At 41.1% G+C, this 21,246-nt stretch overlaps 1 protein-coding gene across 2 annotated transcripts in view; it reads right to left on the bottom strand.

Moving 5' to 3' along the window:
* Window positions 1-1,336: 1,336 nt before the first annotated feature.
* OTUD7A (OTU deubiquitinase 7A) overlaps window positions 1,337-21,246 on the bottom strand; it is a 1,097,633-nt gene continuing 1,077,723 nt past the window's right edge. Inside the window, exon 16 of one of the 2 annotated variants that reach the window (XM_069222100.1) lies at window positions 1,337-6,981. In XM_069222100.1, the coding sequence (XP_069078201.1) occupies window positions 5,554-6,981 (1,428 nt within the window). In that variant the 3' untranslated portion in view covers window positions 1,337-5,553. The remainder of the gene's footprint in view (window positions 6,982-21,246) is intronic. The other variant, XM_069222099.1, reaches the window with a different exon arrangement.

A 21,246-nucleotide genomic window follows, 5' to 3' on the forward strand; every position in this document is an offset into this window, starting at 1 on the left:
AGCTAATATTGGTCTAATTAGTGCGCATTTATTGTTTCGTTCATTTGCATTAGCGAATAAAGATGGTCATGTTGTTAGTTTTGTGTCCGTATTCGTAAAACCATGAAGATTTGAGGTTAGTTTGGATTGCGTATGCCAATTAAATTAACAATTTCCATATGAAAAATATAATTGTACATTGTGTATTTTAGCGACATACTTTTACAATGGGCAAGGGTACTTTTATGAAGAAAAACATCTATACGTTTCACCACTGCAGGGTAACAACGGATCATCTTAAGTATAATTAATCAAAACATGGGGATATTAATATCTTATAAGCAGCAAAGAATGTGCCTAATGCAGGTGCGTTCTTCATGAGCAAAATTTAGGTTTGAATACTGTGTAACAATCTAGGTCATGGCTGATATACAGTGTGTAGAAATGTATAGCCAAATAAGGATTCAAGATTAGCAAATTCATTTATGACTCACAAAAGTATTTCTGAGTTTGGGAGCTAGAACTAAAGGAACACGCCTTTCCGTACTCAAAAGCCATTTGTGAAAAGTTGCCAAAACACTTAAAATGGAAATAAAATATTCAGGGAACATTAATATACAATTAGTACAAATAGAAAGGACTGTGCCCCCTTTGCACTTTTACTAATTGGGAGTTGGACGATTTAGGGCCATATCAGCTCTTGCAATTCTACTTCTGTAACTCAGAAATGTTTTTGTGAATCAGCCCCAAAGTGAATATTTATGCTATCCCATCATATTTCACATTTAAGGAATATGCTTCTGTGGCAGAGTTATACACATATAGCAACTGTATTCTTTTTAGGCTGATGACTCTACCATATTTCCAGGGATGTTCGTATCTATTATCATATCTAAGGATTATAGCTACTGAAGGTCCGTTGTTTGCAAATAACATGTAATTTCTACTTTGCAGTTGTTTTGGGTATACATTCTTTACAATTATTGGACAACACTTTTAAATTCCATCCAATAAGATCGCATTTAGTTTAAAATAATAAATGGACAAATTTATCTATCAAAAGGATTTAATGATTCTAAATACAAAATAAAAAGTAGATCAGTACTTCTTAAACAATGGCCATTATTAGTTACAGAGACCCCAAAAGATCAAATGGCAATGTCTGCACAGAGCTATTGCCCATCTCTGAAATAATGCTAACGTGCTGTCAAAGCGCTCTATTTATTATTGTAATTTTTTTAATGATGGTATATTTTGTAATGAAGATTCGTCAGTTTTCAGTTTTATCTTAACACTTCAGCATCAAGGGAATGCTGATGGTTAGTTTTGGATTGAGCATATGTAGATTTTTTTTTTTAGTATTTATTTAGCACTTAATATCATTGACAGGGCTAGAAAGCATGTATCGCTTCACACACCATTACTTCTACTGAGCATTCAAAGCAATGGTAGTAGAAATAATTAATGATATTTAATGAGAAAAAGCATGGCAAAGGACAATTTGCACACAGTGCTTAATATTAAGATTACTTAATATGCAATGGGCCCCCTATCATAGTTTGTGTGGAGGCTTTTGTGTTCCCTTTTTGTCCCTGATAGCAGTCAAACAGTTCTTACTGAGAACACACACTGAGGACATATCACTTCTTGGAATTCACCACCACCAGGGATGTCCAAAACCGAGGCCTTATTGTCTTAACATGGGGGTGCTTTTTCGATAAGTAAACTCATTTAAGTGAGGTCAGAGAAAGAGGTCCATAGGCATTATGGTGAAAAATTAACTTTTAAGCTTTTCACTTAATTATTAGTGATCAAGTTACCTGTTGAAGGGCATAGAAGAAAAACCACATGCTGGACAAATATGGAGCAATTCAAGCTGGAGGACAGAATCCCTCGCAATGAATCCCAGATGAACCTAAGAGTGTTGAGAGGGTGTTGTGGTAATGGAAGACCACATCCTTGCTTTTTTTTAAAGAGAAAAAGCATGCAGGCCACTATGGGCCGGATTAAAAAACAATTCTGAGCCAAAGTTTTACGCGGGTTTGAGAAAAGAAACTTACAAATATAAAATCCCTATTCTGTTTCATATAACCATGAATCATGCCATTTTACACAATGTAGGGTCCACTTGTGAACGCAGACATTTACCATTATGACAGAATTTTCATATCACATGTATAGCCTTTCAGAGCAGATTTGTTGGTGTTCATTGGTGGAGAACTGTAAAAGTAGGAAAACATCCCTAAATGTGTTCATTTGTAGGTATCCACATACCTCTTGAAGGTTGTTTCCCATCCACCAAGAACATGTAAACCTGCCTCTCTAAAAGACTTTAGTGAGTTTCCACGGTGGAAAGGGAAGAGAATGTGTACTGAGGTGCAGAAATGGGAAGAGAACATGTTCCCCGTAGAAAAGAGAAAAAAAGTTAAATGCGCTAATGCAGAGTTAGGGCACACAATTGCATGCAGAATTGTTTAGCTGGAAATTACACGGAAGCAAATTTTATGCACTGAAGTACTTTAGGAACTCTATGACTGTAGTAGATTTCCTGTAGTACCCATGGAATTACTTGTGAATCCCTAAAACATCATATATGTACTCCAAAGTATGGGATTATTCTATATTAGCAGATTTCTTGCTTATGAACTTGGTCCTTTCTGAAACAGGCTTTGCATGTTTAAAAGTTTGGAGGAGAAATGGTCAGAATAAACTAACTAGTAGTTCGAAGCAATCCGTCATATAAGACTTCAACAATGACTGTGTAAAGACTTTCTGGTAGAAAGAAAGGAGATGTTGCAGGAGATAACATTAAAAACAGTAGACTCAATCACTATTTTTCACTGAAACAAGAATTTTATATCAGGGACAAAGAGATAAACAATGCGGGAAACTGATAAAAGGATAGGAGGTTACATATTAACAAAATTCGAGATTGTTTTGAAGTTGACAGCAGTGGAGAGATGATGACATGCATGAAGGAAATTTGGCTTTATGTTGTAGAAGTTAAATATTCTGATAATCGTCTGGTGAGAGCTCCTATTTGTGGTTGAAGACTTTTAAGTTAGATGGCTAGCAGAGTTCGAATGTAAACGTTTTCCAGGTGGGTCATACTAGGTACCATATCCTTTATGTTCCCACTGTAGATTTGAAAAGTTGTAGAATTTAGTTATGAAGCAAATTCAGGCAAACACTAAGGTGAAATGACTACAATAGTTCAAATGACAGAAACTGGGCTTTCTTTCTGTTCCGTTATTGCCTCTTTAGCTGGAAAAAGGTCAATAATACAAATTGTAGTTCATTTCTTGCAATACGTTTTTTGCAGAGGCTGCACAACAATTCTTTAATGTGACAGGGGAAGTTTCCTACAAAAAATATAATTGAAAAGATCATTTATTCCTTGACGTTTGGTACTTGTTACAGTGCCAGCTGAAGAGGTAAATGAAAAGGACAAGATAAAGTTGTGTGAATAAGGGGACACTACTAAATTAAATTTCTACTTTAGTATAGTGGTGTTAACTTTGATCATGATTGCTGTTGTATACATAGAGATAATGTTTGATTATATAGAGTTGAATATTGGAAATTACCTTTCTTCTAAGTGCTTACAACTTGTTCAGGAAAAGGAATTTAGGCTAAGTACATTGTGCATAAATACACTATTTTTGTGCATAAATACACCATTTCTTAAAGAGAAAAAGTAGGGATTAAACTCTAATGTCCAGAATGTACAGAATCTCCATTCAACTACTAGTCAGACCTCTCATCAAACAAACGAACATCAGGCAAAGACAAATGTGAAATGACTACAATAGTTCCAATGGCAGAAACTGGGCTTTCTTTGTGGTGATTTGAAACTTTTCTTGTTGCTTTAGTACTAGTCCATCCTAATTCTTCCCACAAGCACCTTGCATACTTGTATCTTGATTTGATAGAATTCTGGTCTCCTCCCACATTCCTGGTAATATACTAGTCTAGTAAGAACTTTTTATGAGAATTTTTTGCACTATTTAAACATTAATTCATGTGATTTACGCACTGATTATATTTGTGACCCATGTCTTAAGGCATTTTCACCCGCTTACCCTGTCACAATTGCTGCCTCACTGCTTTAATCAGTATTGGGTATGCTCACTGGAGGTATTGCTGCTGCTGAACAATTCTGTGTTTTTAGTGTTATCTCACATAGTGTGAGACAACATGGACCGAGTGTTCATTATTCTTTACACTATTCAATTTAAGAAGTGTAGCTGAACACACTGCAATTTCATTTAGAGTGACTGATTTTTAAAAAGCTGATTTACAATGCAGGATGAAGAATGGTCAAATGATCAGCACTTCAAGTAATAATTGATACTTAGGCCCATATTTATACTTTTTTAGCGCAGCTTTTGCATAATTTTTTGACGCAAAAGCAGCACAAACTCACAAAATACAATTGTATTTTGTAAGCTTGCGCCGATTTTGCGTCAAAAAATGATGTAAATGTGGCGCTAAAAAAGTATAAATATGGGCCTTGGTGTACGCCTTCCTGATATGTTAATTTTTTACTGTCCTCTCATTTAGAACTGCACTTCAGGACTTGAGTGCTTCTGCTCGATATTTAGGGTATTAAAACAAATGGCATGTGTAAAAAAAGCTCTTTTGAAATATTCATGACCACCCTGAAATAAGTAGTGATGTTGACACCTCTTACTGAAAGACATATTCCTCATAGGAGAATCCACTATAGCACGATGACTCGACATCAAGTATTAATTATAAGAATTTAAAATGAAATTGTCCCAACCAATTAGTTGAGGATGTACAGGAAGCTAGAGGAGACTCGATAAGCCCATGGGGAGTTAGAGGTATCATGTCAGCATTGCACTTGGTTACTGGCATGGTAGTGCCAAAAAGCCTTAGAAGCATTTATTCTAAGACTCAGAAAATATATGCATCCCAGAAGATTTATGATCTGGCTTTGATTTAAGTAAAAGAGTATGATACACAACCTTATCACTCATTCAATCTGCCTTTGCCATATTTACCAGAAATAGAGGACTCATTTGATTCAGGGACCATTTTTTTCTAAACACATCCACTTGTTGCAATGAAAGATGTCAGCAATGAATGTACAAGGAATGTACACCAGGTGGCTGCTACAGATACACAGACTTTGTTTTACTTAGGATTACCTTACCATGGCATTTGCAAGATCCTAAAATCTTGGTCTTAAATTAAGACCATTCTGAAGCAAAGTGCTCTCATATTACTTCATTGCCCCCGGATGACCTCCAACTACCTGAGTGATGTCAGTGTATTTTCAGGCACATTTAGTAATCTAGTACCAAAACATACATGTTACTGACAAAAGAACCAGCTGCATCTCAGCTAGAACAATGTGCATCAAAGAGGTGATGACAATGAAAAATAATAAATCCATGATAGGTTTGCCATTTAATTTCTGCTCAACCCCTAGAAAACCAACCTCATAGACCCATTATCACTTCCTTCCAAGAGTTTGCTTTTGCTCCAGTGTTTTTCAAATTAAAAAATAAAATAAAATGAAACTGTCAGAGAAGAGCACTATCACATTCAGTGCCTATGAGCCTTGTTTTCCTTATCCCTTCTTTTCAGCTCCTCCTTGTAGCAGTATGAACAGTAATTTCCAGTCTCAGCACGCCCATAAAATGAACAGTTTTCCCTCTTACAGCGGCTCTGATGGAGGGAATATATAGGAAAAACTGAGTTTCGCCCCTTGTTTTTATCATTGTTCAACCAGGTCTGTGGAGCTTCGTGGTCTGCATATTCTAAACAGTCTCTGATATCAGCTGTGTTAAACCCGTTTGTGTATGTTTGAGACTTATGCTCAGTCGGCATAGCATAGGCCAATGTTTCCACTGTGTTCACTGTGCGAATGCCTGCAACCCTGGCGGGGCTGTAACTTTGAGAAGACAAAGAGCGATTTTGTTGCGGATATGTCGCACATGTTTTTAAGGTGCCTATTGCTGGCCGATAAGCATCCTCTTTGAAACTTGAGGGCTTAGAGTTGACATCATGCAAATGGATCACACTCTGCCTTTGGACAGGTGGTGTATGGCTGTAGTGAGCAGATACTGGAACAGGACTACTTTTTTTAGCACCTGTGTTTGGTGAGGAACAGGTTGTGGGAATGGGGCTAGTGCGGTCTTTCAATTTTAACACAAGTTGTGTTGTATGGCTTTGAGGCAAGACTGGTGAAGCTCTGTCCTGAGGAGAGGCATCTAATTTCTCTTTCACAAAACCATCGTGCTCCAGCTTCCTGCTTGCCAGGCCATTCAAGGATGCTTTCTTTTCTGCCTCTTTCCTCTTCTGTTCCTGTTCTGCAGTGAAGCGCTCTTGGGCACTTGTCAGGTAGAAGCCAATCATCTCTTCGTGAAACTGATGCCTGTGGCTGGTTAACAGGAGTCCAGAGAAGATGAACTTGCGTTCACCTTGCATAGCAGCCCTCAAGATGTTGAGACTGAGCTTTACATCAGTGCTGTATTTCCATGGATCACATTGCTTATCCGAGAGAGACTTTGTAAGAATTCTATCAACTGGTGAAATGCTTGCCTTGTCTGTTGGAGAGGGGCTCAACGTCTTCTCAGATGGAGACGTACTGGCAGACTGGCCAGACTCTTCTTTGCTTCCCTTACGAGACTTTGACTTTTTGACTTTTTCATTAGAGTCACCATTCTTTCCATTACCTGAATTTGCTCTGCTCATTTTACCATGAACCAAACCTCCCAACCCACCCATGTTCTTTTTCAGTTTGATGCCCAATGTTTTGCTTAGACTCCCAAGTTTATTAGCCACAGAATCTGCTCGGTTCTTATCTTTCTCCTTTCGCTGTTTCTCTTTTTCTTTTTCCTTCCCATTCTTCCCATTATTGGTGTTTGAATTACTGCAGATGGAATCACGGTCTGAGTCCATGGAGTCTGCTAGAGATTGGACATCTTCTCCCACAGAAGCAGTTGGAGATTCTGGTTGAGCCAGGGGAGCCTGTGTGAAACAATTCACAGAGATTGTCAGAGGATTGAAAGTTTTATATAACTATTACAGATTTAGGGCCTGATTTAGATATTGGTGGATGAGTTACTCCGTCACAACAGTGATAGCTATCCGGTCAGCTGAAATCTAAATCCCATAGGATATAAAGGGATTCAGATTTCAGTGGACGGGATATCCGTTACTAACGTGACAGAGTAACTTGTATGCCATATCCAAATCAGGCCCTTAGTCACACATTTATATGCATATAATGTTCATTATGGAATGTACTAAATGAACTGTGGACTAGGTAAATTTGATGAGCAATGTGTGATGCAACATACAAATGTTTAAATGAAGGATAAAAACACATGTATCAGCCTGAAACACATAACTGGAGCTGTTAGATTGTGGAACATCATCTCCTCCCTCTGTGAGACTGCACCAGTGGAGATGCTCTTTGATCTATACAGAGAATGCAGAAGGAGGCTAAATGAAGTGTTTTACATCGATTATCATGACATAGTTTATATTCTCTGTACAGCATCACCTCTGCCTTGGTGTGGAGGCCAGGGAAAATACCAGCGTGCTGAAGGTGATGGAAGAGGTCATTGACCCTCACCCTTGGATGTTTCCTTGGATCTTTCTGGTGCTTGTCAAATTTTAAAGTTGGGCTTGGTGGGCAATGCAACAACCAATTCTCAAATAAAGTAAATCATGCACATGGAAGTAAAAGACATCCATCAGCTTGTCATCTCACACATTCCAGAATATTGTACATGCACATATCAAATCTATGTGCATTCTCAAATTTACCAACATTGACTAAGTTTTTTTATGTTCTTCCACCTGTGTATTTTGTTGAATCCCGAAAGAAGTGCAACAGTAATTGCACCCACAAAAGCACCATAAAGCCTACACAACACCCACTCATTAAGGACAATAAGCAGACCCTGAAGCAATCATATAATTAGATAAGTCATTTAGCCATCATATCGGGTAATACAACGAAAAGAAAGATAAACATCTGTAATTCTGATTATCTTACAAGGATGCCATGAAAAGTGATCTATTGATCTAGTACTTTGCCTTATCTCTAGGTATCTCTCAGATGTCCATATCCTAATATGATATATTTCTATAACGTCACTGTTGCAACTTATACTGCTTCAGGGTGCCACCTGTACAAAATATAAGTTAATACATGAAATACAAACACAACCATACATTGTATTTAGATGACTGACATCCAGTTAACCAGTTATATATGGAAGACATCTGCCTGAATAAGTCAATGATTCACAATTTGGCTGTAGTTAAATACACTGTTTCCTGGTTCAGTTTTTTTGTGGAGCTTTTGGAGTTGTGTTAATAGTGCAAGGGTGTAGCTAAATTGTGTTACAATGTTGCTCAATAGCAGCTAGCACGAACATGGTTTCGGTAGAACTTATAACCTTTTGGGACCTTATTATTAAGGGGCATATTTGCTTGATACAATTAAAGGCTATATTTGGCTCAACAGGAAGCTAACATCTGTGCCTCAGTTTTACACCGCCTACGAAGCAAATGGGAGTATGTGACATTGAAGATAATGCAAATGACAGAGGAGAGATACTCATAATGATGGAGAAACCATTAGAAACCACCCAAGCTTAAAAACAAGGCATGGCGACTTATTCCCATCCGAACAATAGCCGCATTACTGGTTTACTAAAATCCACCAACATGGAAATGATGGAACTCTATGATGAGGAAAAACTGATTGAGCTATTTAGTACTATTCAATTATTTTCACTGATGGGGTGAATAGATGTAGGAACTGGAAATTCACATCAGAAGTCCGACCAGACCTTGTTTAAGAGGTGCTTTAAAGGTGAGACAAGGCTTAATATAGTATTTTCAGTTGAATGTAGACTTGGTGACTACCCCTGGGACAGTAATAGAGGCATTCAAAGTCTACATAAGAGATATATGTTTTGCCAAACAGGTGGGGGCTCCTAAAATCCATCCGTTTCACCATAACTTGATTAGAGAGAGAGCTATTCACAACCTAGAGGAGATCTATTCCCACTAGCACTATCCTGAGACACGTGCCCCTATAATATTTTTGGAACTGATAAAGGTGGTGGATCAGGATTTAAAATTCATGTACAAATATATGAGGAGGGTGACTACATGATGCTGAAACTGTATAGGGTCTCATGTGAAGTATTCAAAATTGTAGATGCCAGTGGGATACGGCAAAAAACACACATGCCATCCTAAACGTTTAAGTAGCTATTACACACACACACACACCTAAAATACATACCTCCTTGCAATCCATAACCAAATAGCTAAATGGAATTATATTGGTGTGGCAAAAGACATACGAGAGGGAACTACAGATAAACAGTAGCATAACACAAAATGATGGGGCCCCTTGCAAAATGTGATGAGGGGCCTGTTGTCTCTCAGATTGCACTCATATTCATTGGTCTTGGGCTCAATAGGGTCCCCTTGAAGGGTTGGGGCCCCTCCATACTGCAGGTGGTCTGCTCGGAAAAGCAGAGTGACTTTCCTGAGCATTTACCTCTTTCTTAGCTCATGCCTTTGCACACATTTTGTGAGGCATGCAATGGCATGGCAATGTAGGACGTTGGCTCTGTATATGCTATCTCAAAGTAAGAGATAGTGTGCGCAGAGTCCAAGGGTTCCCCTTAGAGGTAAGATAGTGGCAAAATTAGATAATTCTAATGCTCTACTTTTTTGGTAGTGTGGTCGAGCAGTGGGCTTATCAGAGGGTAGTGTTAAACATTTGTTGTACACACATAGGCAATACATGAGGAACACACACTCAAAGTCTTAACTCCAGGCGAATAGATTTTATATAGAAAAATATATTTTCTTAATTTATTTGAGAACCACAAGATTCAAGATTAAGTAAATACATAAAATGCAAGGTACTCCACACAGTTAAGTAAGGAACTTTGAATTAGAGCAGTAACGTACACAGTTTTAGTTAAAATGGCAATAAGCTATTTTAAAAGTGGACACTGGGGGAAGTAAGTAATGGTTATTTTTTCAGGTAAGTAAGTCACTTACAAGTTTTAGTTCCTGGGCATAGGCAGCCCACCGTTGGGGGTTCAAGACAACCCCAAAGTCACCGCACCAGCAACACAGGGCCGGTCAGGTGCAGAGGTCAAATGAGGGCCCAAAAAACATAGGTGCCTATGAAGAACAGGGGTGCTTCAGTACCGGTCTGCCAACAGGGAAGTACCTGTGTCTTCTGAGAGCAGACCAGGGGTGTTTTGTAGAGCACTGGGGGGACACAAGTAAGCACACAAAACACAACCTAAGCGGCACAGGGGCGGCCAGGTGCAGTGTGCAAAGCAGGCATCGGGTTTGTAATAGGAATCAATGGAGGGACCCGGGGGTCACTCTAGCGGTGCAGGCAGGGCACAGGTGGGCTTCTCGGGCCAGCCACCGACTGGGCTGTGCTATCCAGATGGTCACCTGATGGTCACTCCTGCACTGGAGTTCGGTTAATTCTGGTCCTTGGGGCTGCGGGTGCAGTGCTTGGTCCAGGCGTCGGGTTCCTTGTTTTGGTCAAGGGGAGCCTCTGGATTCTCTTTGCACGCGTCGCTGTGAGGTTCCAGGGGGGGTCGTCTTGGGCTACTCACAAGGTCACAGTCGCCTGGGAGTCCTCCCTGTAGTGTTGGTTCTCTGGAGCTCGAGCCTGGGGCGTCGGGTGCAGAGGGTGAAGTCTCACGCTTCCGGCGGGAAGAGTGAGTTCTTTAAAAGTTGCAAGAAAGTTGCAAAGTTGTTGCTGTTTTTGAACAGTGCCGCTGTTCATGGGAGTTTCTTGGTCGTTTGGGTTCAGGGCAGTCCTCTGAGGCTTCAGAGGTCACTGGTCCCAGTCGGATGCGTCACTGTGCAGGTTATTTGAGTCTGGAGCCAGGCCGGTAGGGCTGGGGCCAAGTCAGTTGTCGTTTCCGTCATCTCTGCAGGGCTTTCAGGTGAGCAGTCCTTCTTCTTTGTGTAGGTTGCAGGAATCTGATTTCCTCAGTTCTGGGGGGCCCCTGAATACTGAGTTTAGGGGTGTGTTTAGGTCAGGAGGGCAGTAGCCAATGGCTACTGTCCTTGAGGGTGGCTACACCCTCTTTGTGCCTCCCCTCTGAGGGGAGGTGAGCACATCCCTAATCCTATTGGAGGAATCCTCCAATCTCAAGATGGAAGATTTCTAAAGGCAGGGATCACCTCAGCTCAGGGCACCTTAGGGGCAGTCCTGACTGGTGGGTGACTCCTCTTTGTTTTTCTCATTAACTCCTCAGCCTTGCCGCCAAAAGTGGGGGCAGTGGCCAGAGGGGTGGGCATCTCCACTAGCTGGGATGCCCTGGGGTGCTGTAACAAAAGACATGAGCCTTTGAGGCTCACCACCAGGTGTTACAGTTCCTGCAGGGGGAGGTAAGAAGCACCTCCAACCAGTGCAGGATTTGTTTCTGTCCTCAGAGAACACAAAAGCTCTCACCCCAGGGGAGCAGAAACTTGTCTCACTGGCAGGCTGGCACTGACCAGTCAGTCCTGCACTGTAGGACTGGGTAAATTACAGGGGGCTTCTTCTAAGATGCCCTCTGTGTGCATGTTGTTATAAATCCAACACTGACATCAGTGTGGGTTTATTATTCTGAGACGTTTGACACCAAACTTCCCAGTATTCAGTGTAGCCATTATGGAGCTGTGGAGTTCGTTTTGACAAACTACCAGACCATATACTTAATATGGCCACACTGTACTTACAATGTCTAAGAATAGACTTAGACACTGTAGGGGCATATTGCTCATGCAGCTATGCCCTCACCTGTGGTATAGTGCACCCTGCCTTAGGGCTGTAAGGCCTGCTAGAGGGGTGACTTACCTATGCCACAGGCAGTATTTTGTGGGCATTGCATCCTGAGGGGGATGCCATGTCGACTTTGCCCTTTTCTCCCCACCAACACACACAATCTGTAATGGCAGTGTGCATGAGTTAGGTGAGGGGTCCCTTAGGGTTTCACAACACATGCTGCAGCCCTTAGGGACCTTCCCTGGTCACAGGGCCCTTGGTACCACTGGTACCTTTTACAAGGGAATTATCTGTGAGCCAGGGATGTGCCAGTTGTGGAACAATGGTACATTTTTAAGTGAAAGAACACTGGTGATGGGTCCTGGTTAGCAGGGTCCCAGCACACTTCTCAGTCAAGTCAGCATCAATATCAGGCAAAAAGTGGGGGGTAACTGCAACAGGGAGCCATTTTCCTACACATGGCTTTGGGAGGTGAGTGTGACCTTCCTCCAAAACAAGGAACCCTGCCCCCCACCCACATTGCAGAGACTGCAAATGCCTCTGTTATGCCCCTTGCAGATAAACCATAAACCTTGACGAAATTAAAAATGCAATGGCACTGATAAAGGAGGTAAAGGCCCAGGTGTGAATGGATGGCAAGAACCACAGAGTTTTATAACATAGTCATGTGGTGGCCCCCATTTCCTGAGTATTTTTGAGGAGGCACAGAAGATAGGGGTTGTGCCCTCATCATTGCACAAGGTGACTAGAACTGCACTATTGAGCTTGCAAAACAGACTTGCCTATGCTCATCATACATACTTCCCTCACTCATTGTTACGGTCACAAAGATATTGGTCAAGGACTTGGCCACAAGATGTCAGTTATATAGGTCAAGTATGAGCTACCGAATCGAGCCAAGTATATACTGCTCAGTTCACAATACATAGCTTAAGAACCATGTTTGCAATTTTACACCAGATCAATCTCAGAATTCCTCATGTATAGTCAAATGGCATCCTGGGAAGGGCTTACCTTCTACACCATCAAACGCAGACCTCTCTCAGAGTGATGTTCCTGCACCACATAGGCCAATGGTTCAAGTGCTTTAGCAAAGAGTCGATGGGATAAATGCCATCCTGGTCTGGTACTTCTGGTAATATCTATATTCAGCAGTAGGTGCCCATTTTATATGTTGCACTTTGTAAAATATTGAAATCAATTTAATTATTTATTCCCCCACTCTCATTCTCTTGAGCATCGCAAACAAGAAAGGTCATTCATGTGACTTAAACCCCTTCTCTACATTCAGGAACACGGCCACCACAAACAAGTTGCCCATTGAGATCCGAGAAAGACTCAGTTAAATAGCTATGGAAAAATGTTCATACAAAATTTACATATGAGCCTGAAAGATATTTATGGTCCTGTGATAGCAGAAATGAAAATGGCGGTCGATATAGCAGAAATGAAAATGGCGGTCGATAGGTGGATAGCCTTGCCTACTCAAAGCTGTTGTACCTATTTGAATATTCTGATCCCCTTTCTTAAAATCCTACGTACCATGCTACCCAAACTAATATGGGTTGGGAAACAATCCTGATCCACCTTGGACAAAATTACATTTCCAAAGAGAAAAGACAGCTTCTCAATATTGGATGTGGGACAGTACTTCTGGATGGCACAGATATACTTCAAACACTTTTGGTACAGCCTGGTCTTTCTTGTGCCACACCTGAGAACAGAGGTGGAAGTTGCCTCTCCCTGTCCGCTTACAACAATCCTGACTCAACCAGTGCTAAAGTCCTTGAGCCAGGAGAATACAGTAGCAAGCACTGCTTTGGCATGCCACCAATTAGTGGCAAGTACTAGCCTCAAGTATCTCTGTGCACCAGTATTATCGCTCACTAATAACCTTAAACTGACAGTCACATCAGAACACAAGGTGAACCAATACATGGCATGGCTAGGGCTGATGCCAATGGGGATCTTTACAGTACTGGAACTTTTATTACACTTGCACAACTTGAAGGCATGGGTGATACGTCCCTATTAGATTTCTTTCTATACTCCAGACTTCGATACACCATGTAAATCTGTACTCTCAGTTATAATGTGGCACCTTAGGGGCGAGGTGCCCTGTCACAAGTCATTAAGTCTACCTCGCTTAAAACTATGACTAACTCAAGAGTGATAGATGCCTGATACTACTGAGAATGGGATGTACATACCACACAATTGAGTGAAAAGTGGGCATTCTGGTGCCTGCAAACTAAGGAAGTCCTTCTATACGTAAATACATTATAATATCTACACAGGCTTTATAATTACCCAATGAAACTAAGATCCTTTGGCATGAGTAGTAGAAGGGATAAATGCCAAACACATAGGATGTAGATACTCCCAAAAATGGACGAACAGTTGGTATTCTGCTGCCTACAAACTAAGAAAGTTCCTCTAAACATAAATTATTACATGATAACATCTACATAGGCTTTATTATACCTTAATGAAATAAATAGCCCGATGCACAACACAATTTTGTGGTTGCTAAAGGCGGATTTTGCCTTTTGAGACCGCATAATGGTCTTTTCTAATGTACCATGCCTATTTTGCGGGATCGGCATACAAATACTGACTTACTAAATAGGGATTGCGACTCGCAATTAGAAAGGGGTGTCCGCATGTATGATGCGGTCGCAAAACAATCACAGTTACCACAAATTTCAAATTGGTGGTAACCAATTCACAAATAGGAAGGGGTCCCAAGGGACCCTTCTCTCTTTGTGAATGGAAGCAAAACTAATTTTTCAGAGCATTTAATGGTTCCACGGACCACTGCCTACTCTGAAAAAATAAGAAGAAAACTTTCATTTTTTTTGTTTGAAATGCATCCCATTTTCGTTTAAGGAAAACAGGCTGCATTAAAATGGACTGCATTTAAAAGAAAAGAAAAAACTTTATTTAAAAAGCAGTCACAGACATGGCAGTCTGCTGTCCCCAGCAGGCCACCATCCCTGTGAGTGTGGCCATTCCCAATCGGGTCACAAATTGCGACCTATCCCATGAATATTAATGAGATAGGTCATTTGCGATTCCATTGTTAATTTTAAACAGTGTGATTGACCCTGTTGTATATGTGGTTTTGCGACTCACAAGTGAATCGCAAATTGAAAGTCACAAAACATACGGTCGTACATATGGCCCTAAGATCCTTCAGCCTAGAGGTGCAGCCGAAATGTACAATTTGCCATTATCTAGAGGCCTATTTCATGTACCTTGCACAGACAGGTCCCAAATTAGTGTCATATTGACACCCAAGCTTTACATTAAATCCAAATCCAACCTCCTGCTAGTCCCATTGGGTTATGAGAAAGAACTTCCACCATTTACTGGGCAATATACAGCAATTGCTTTCCTGCTTGCCAAGCATCGAAAGACCATTAGTTATAGAAGCGATCCGATTTCTAATCCTAGGCTAGTTGCAGGATCTGTATTATAAGGAGAGTGTAGATATATATTTCACTCTGCTTCCTCTTTCATTATGCCCTAGAAACATCTGGGGCAATTTTTGAGAATATCCCCTAAAGACAGAAAGGGAATACACTGATGCACCAACTCAAGATGACATTGGTTGACCCAAAGTTATTCCAGGTGGTCAGACTCCACTATGGATCCTAAGGGACAGACGCACTGGTCTCTAATCACAGACACTGGGACCAACCCTAACAAAACAAGATGCAGTCTAGCAACTTTGACATCCGAGGTGGAGTCCACTTAGCTCTACTTGTGGCATCTAAAGTCATCTTGTTGGTCACTGTATGCATATTTGATGTGGATAATGGATGCAGCCGTTGTTGCAAGTACACTTTTATATGCATTTTATTTATTTTACTTTTTTTTTCACTAGTGGCGAAACCACATCTCCTACTGCCAACAAGGGCATTTATAAACTTTTTTGGGCATCCCAGCTTTGAAATACCCATTTCATAGCCATGGGAGCTGATTTATGAAATAGTGGTATTACATATTCACTAGTGGGTAAATCGGTTTTGTGAATTACAAAATGACATTTGTCTTTGTAATCTAAGTCCAAGTTCTTATGGTGGTTTCATAGCAACACAAGTTGAAACCTGCCTCGGTTACGTACCATTGCGCACACTTAGGAGGTAATCTTTCTTTTTTCTCGAGGAGAATATGCAGTTGCGGATTACTAATATCGGTTGGTATGGAATGAGTAATTAGAGAAGGAATTTGTAATTCCGGCTCTGATTCCTCTGGTAATTCCTCATTTTTGGACCAAACTCTCACCTGGAGTTTCTGGTTGCATTCTGCAGTCGAAAACTACAGATGAAAAAAAAAAAACGAATCTGTCTGAATTACAAGGACACGAGTGATGAAGGCATAAGAGGGTCAAAAAGGCAGTCCCTTTTAATGGAATGTTAGTCTATGTGACTCTGCCTTTCTAAAACCGGCACTGCTTATTTATATTTTATTCCGTACCGTTTAAGACATACGATGTCTTTAAAAATGCTTACTTGTTTGTTCAAGCATCTACCGATGTGAATAAATCTGTTTTTACCCTGTGTGTTTTTGCAGGAGGATGGACTCCATACCAATTCATTATAGTGAAGGCACGCTTCTAGGCGATTTTCCAGCATTTATACTCCTATACGATTGGATTGTACATACTGAGCTTCTTGTTTTGTTCTTGTGCTTTTGTGTATTTCTGGGCTTTATGGGATGATTTCTTGAAGCGAGCACTTAAAGAACCGCAGATAGTCACAAGGCCTCACTGGAAATTCCCGTTTCTAAAGCTGTACTCTAGTGCCATCTAGTGCATTATGGCACTTTCAACTTCAAGTTCCCGTTACCGAGCAGAACTGAATTCAATGAGCCACCCCGCCTTTATTTATCTACTGTAATTTACAGACGAACCTTTCTACTGAGCACAGTGTTCTAATCTACTGATATAATACTCCTACTTGGGAGGCTGCTCCATCACATGACCTCCAATATTTAGAAATCAGTCTCCTACCCGCGGGTGCCATTAGGCCCGATTCGGGCGGGAGATTCCCGATTTCCGAAGCCAAAAATGACTTTATTTTGGCTGTCTCCCTCCTGAAATGGTCTCTCCTTCAATAGAGGCCAGTGGGGGAAATATATTCTCCCTATTATTTGTTAAAAATCTCACACTTTCCTCTTCTAAAATGTTGGCATCATGAGCTTCATTCACGAAAATGCCATTGGTAGCGGAAATTACATCACATACAATTTTACCTTAATGATATCATAGTGTGTGACATCATATGACCGTTGACCCTGATTTTTTCCAGGAGCGAGTGTTACATGTCCTGAACATCACACTCACACTCGCTTGCAACTCCTTTCACTCATTCCTAATTGTTCTCACTCACATGCATTCACTCTTAATCCCACTTATATTGACTCATAATTACTGACAATCAGTTCCAGGTTTGCTAATGCTTTGTACTTTGTGTCTCGTTTGTGTTAGGGTGGGAAAATCCTGATACTCACTCTTCTTTGTGTTATTTTGCATCAAGTGGACATTGCATGGGTGCTCTCACACAACCACCTGTGGTTTTTGACACAAATCCCTATCTACAAAACAATGGCAGAGAGGAATTTGTGTCAAAATCATACGGCTCTTTGAGGCGGGCATAATGAGTAGAAATGCTTTTATTTCTCTGTATTTTCCAACTGTGCAGGTGTGCTGCACGTAAAGTGGGAAAAACCTTAAAACATAGTTTTTGTACTGGCAGGAAACGTTTCCAGAACAAAACCTATGCTTCAGAGAATGCACACACCCTTGTACTATCCCTCAAGGGTTTGTGAATTGGTGCATAGCTGTCAAAAGGGCACCAGCACACTAGGAGAGAAAACATACACCATGTGCTAGTACATATGGTGCATTTTTCTCTTTTTCGTTGAGGCAAGGCAATGCATCATGTTTGGTGTTGCATTGCAATGTGTCAAAGAATATTCTCACATGATCTCACTCACTTTCTTTCACACACATGCTTACACATACATGCACATTCTCACACATATGCACACTTTTACTCACATAAGCGTAAGCACACTCTCACCTCCAGGTATGCATGCTACACAGTGGCGGCCCCTCCTTTAGGGCGGAGGGGCCACTCCCCCCACCTTTTGCCCCCCATGAAAAGTGTCTGTCAGGCTGAACAAAGTCAGCCTGACAGACACTCTTCATGTTCAGGTCAGGCAGCCAGGAGCAGACATGGGCGATTTGCGCAGACTCCTGGCTGCCTGAGCTGAACTTTGCTGGGCTGAGGAGATCACAGCTCCTAGAGGCGTGACCTCCTCGGCCCAGCAAAGGTGCCTCGAGGCCCTCCCCTGGGTGACGAGGAAAGCGTCACCAATTGACACTCTCCCTGGGTGCTTCAGTTTCAGCCCTGAAGTGCCCAGGGCGAGTGTCAATCAGTGACACTTCGTCACAGAGTGGGGTGGGGTCAGCAGTCTCACTGACCCCATCCCACTCTGTGACGAGCCTGGGACTGCTGCCTTCCCTCACTGGCTGACCTAAGGTCAGCCAATGAGGGTAGGCAGCAGTCCCAACCCTCCTGGGACCTGGAGGCCGAAGGTAAGTGTGTGTTTGTGTGATGTTTCAAATTGAATATTTGGTGCGTGCGTGCATGTTTGAATGGTATGAATGTTGTTAATGGATATGTGTGCGTGCGTGTGTGAAAGAATGAGTGTGTGTGATGTTTTAAAATGAATGTCTGGTGCGTGCGTGCATGTTTGAATTGTATGAATGTTGTTAATGGATGTGCGTGCGTGCGTGCATGTCTGTGTGTGAAAGAATGAGTGTGTGTGATGTTTTAAAATGAATGTTTGGTGCGTGCGTGCATGTTTGAATGGTATGAATGTTGTTAATGGATGTGCGTGCGTGTGTGAAAGAATGAGTGTGTGTGAAGTTTTAAAATGAATGTCTGGTGCGTGCGTGCATGTTTGAATTGTATGAATGTTGTTAATGGATGTGCGTGCGTGTCTGTGTGTGAAAGAATGAGAGTGTGTGTGTGTGTGTGTGTGCCCCGCCCACCCCCCTCCCTCCTAAAGCTGCCGGCCGCCACTGATGCTACATACATTTACAAATGTGTACTTGCCACAGCTGCCACCAAAGATCTCATTCCATCTAAGAGACCTTCTTTTCGTTTACACTAATAGTGATTAATACAATATAATTCACTATTAGTATAAAAGAAAACGGGCTGAAAATAAGGAATGTGGACCCCTGTTCTCTTGGCACTTATTTGCCACCTCTGAGGCCAGGGGTCACAAAGGAAGTGCCAGGGGCTGCAAGAAGCAAGTTAGGGGTCGCACCTGTGACTCCTAAATGACATCCATGGCTGGCACGTGGGCACATAGTATTGGTTAGTGTCTGCCATAGCCTGGAATTACTTCCTTGGCAGTTGGGATTAATTGAAATTATCTAAACACCAGAAAAATTTAAGCATAGGCAGGGCCACTACAATTATTCAGCAGTGAAGGGCCTGATTATGCGGCAAGGTTGCATAATTATGCTCCATAGTACAGCACATTTTGTGGTAGTATTACTTCATTATTTTGTCATTTTTAGGGTCAAGTGGGCAAGCGCTCTGGCCCCTGTTGTATTCTCTCTGTGGGCTTTTAACCACGCCCATGTTACATCCATCAGTTTCGTGGGCTTGCCTTTTAAAATTCGCTTGATTTCATGTGTGAAATGCATGCATACATCATGCCTTTTCCGATGTTTAGTCCTCCTCAAGCGCACCGGTAAACTACTGAAAACATATGAGGCTCCATGTTTTCCACATGGCTTCTGGACTACTTTTTCTTTTTATTTCCTATGCAGTGTGATCTCGCTGGGCAGTAGTCGAGCATGACATCAACCATGTTACATAGATAATTGCATAACTGCTGATACATTTGACTGCCAGCAAACTTCTGTTTCCTTTTGTGTGCCTCTTCATGCTCATGGCATGGCACTTTAAATCAGCTTGCTTATGCAAAACTGTATTACTTTTTTGATTTTCAATTTATGTGTATGGAAAAGTCTGGTTAGGACTTTACAATGCTAATAGCTCTAAGTCAAACAAATGCAAGACCCATTGCATTGCAAATTCTTGTTACACTTGTTAACACTGGCTGGGCCTTAGTTGAACTTCATGAGTACCTGTTTAACACCCAACTGTAGCAACAAGCAACAGAAGGGTGACGAGTCAAGCTTTGTAAAGGGACTTCCACTCAGCTGCAACAAGTATCACTAGGTTTTTTATTAACTTTTGAATCGTTTGAGCTAGAAACATTTTTTTTGTTCAGGTCTTCAGATTTTGCAGCAGGTGATGGATTGTGTGGCAAATGCAGTAAATCTATAGTTATGTGAAAAATGCAGGAGTAGTGCAATCACATACTTCCAGTGGCCCCGATTATAGCTTCCAAGGCTAACGTGAAGTTTGCCTATGGACTCGATTTACTCTGTCAACACACAGGCAATGTTACAAGCCCATCCTAATGGCAGACTGTGTGCTGTACACATGCCAAAGACATAACATAAACATAATTCAACTGATAAAGGGCCTATGACACCTGGCCAGCTTTATCATAAATGGGAGGCTGTAATCCATGTGTAAAAACCGGTCTCTATTATAGGTGACTTGTGACATCTCTAGTATGTTCTAATGAATAAATGACGTAGCTGTGTTGTAATAAGTTATTACAGTTTAGTTCTAACATTATGATGCGTGTTGCAAGAGACAGCCACAGTGAAAGGCAGAACATGTAGCATACATAGAGCTGTAGATTAAGCAAAAAACTAAACTTGGCTTCCAATCTGTTTTTCCAAATGAGCAGTGATGACCAGAAAGGAGATATTTATGGAAACATATTTATTTGTTGCACCCTTTAGACACTTATAGGAAAGATAGGATACCTGCATGTTTATTCACATTATGATTTACAGCGCTTTATAAGTCTGACTTACGTTATACTGATTCTAAAATGTTTGTTGGTGTGTTTTATTTTGCACTATAGATTCGACTTTTATTCTTCATGCCTGCAAACATCCTATATCTTTCATATAAAAGACAATTAGGAGTTAAGTAGTTTCTGTAAAGTTTGATGGTGTGGCTATTTATTCTAAGGAATGCAGTATCCCCTGAAATATATTAAAAGACTATTGTAAATCACCTCAGAGTTTAATGATCTAATGAAGCAACTCAGCTTTTGGCCCCATTCACCTATATCGTCAACAAATTCCTCTGTAACTTGTAATGTCCTTATAAGTTTGACATGGGGTGCTTTATCCCAGATTTCATAGCTGCAACTTGCTTGACTTCTGGGTGAGATTTTGACAATCTTTCCTAAGCATGGATTTTACCTTAGATTTGAAATATAATGCCCCAGTGTCAAGGTAATGTATTAAACATGAAAGCATGTACCCCACTCAC

This window comes from Pleurodeles waltl, chromosome 3_1 (assembly GCF_031143425.1).
Source record: "Pleurodeles waltl isolate 20211129_DDA chromosome 3_1, aPleWal1.hap1.20221129, whole genome shotgun sequence".
Taxonomy (NCBI): domain Eukaryota; kingdom Metazoa; phylum Chordata; class Amphibia; order Caudata; family Salamandridae; genus Pleurodeles; species Pleurodeles waltl.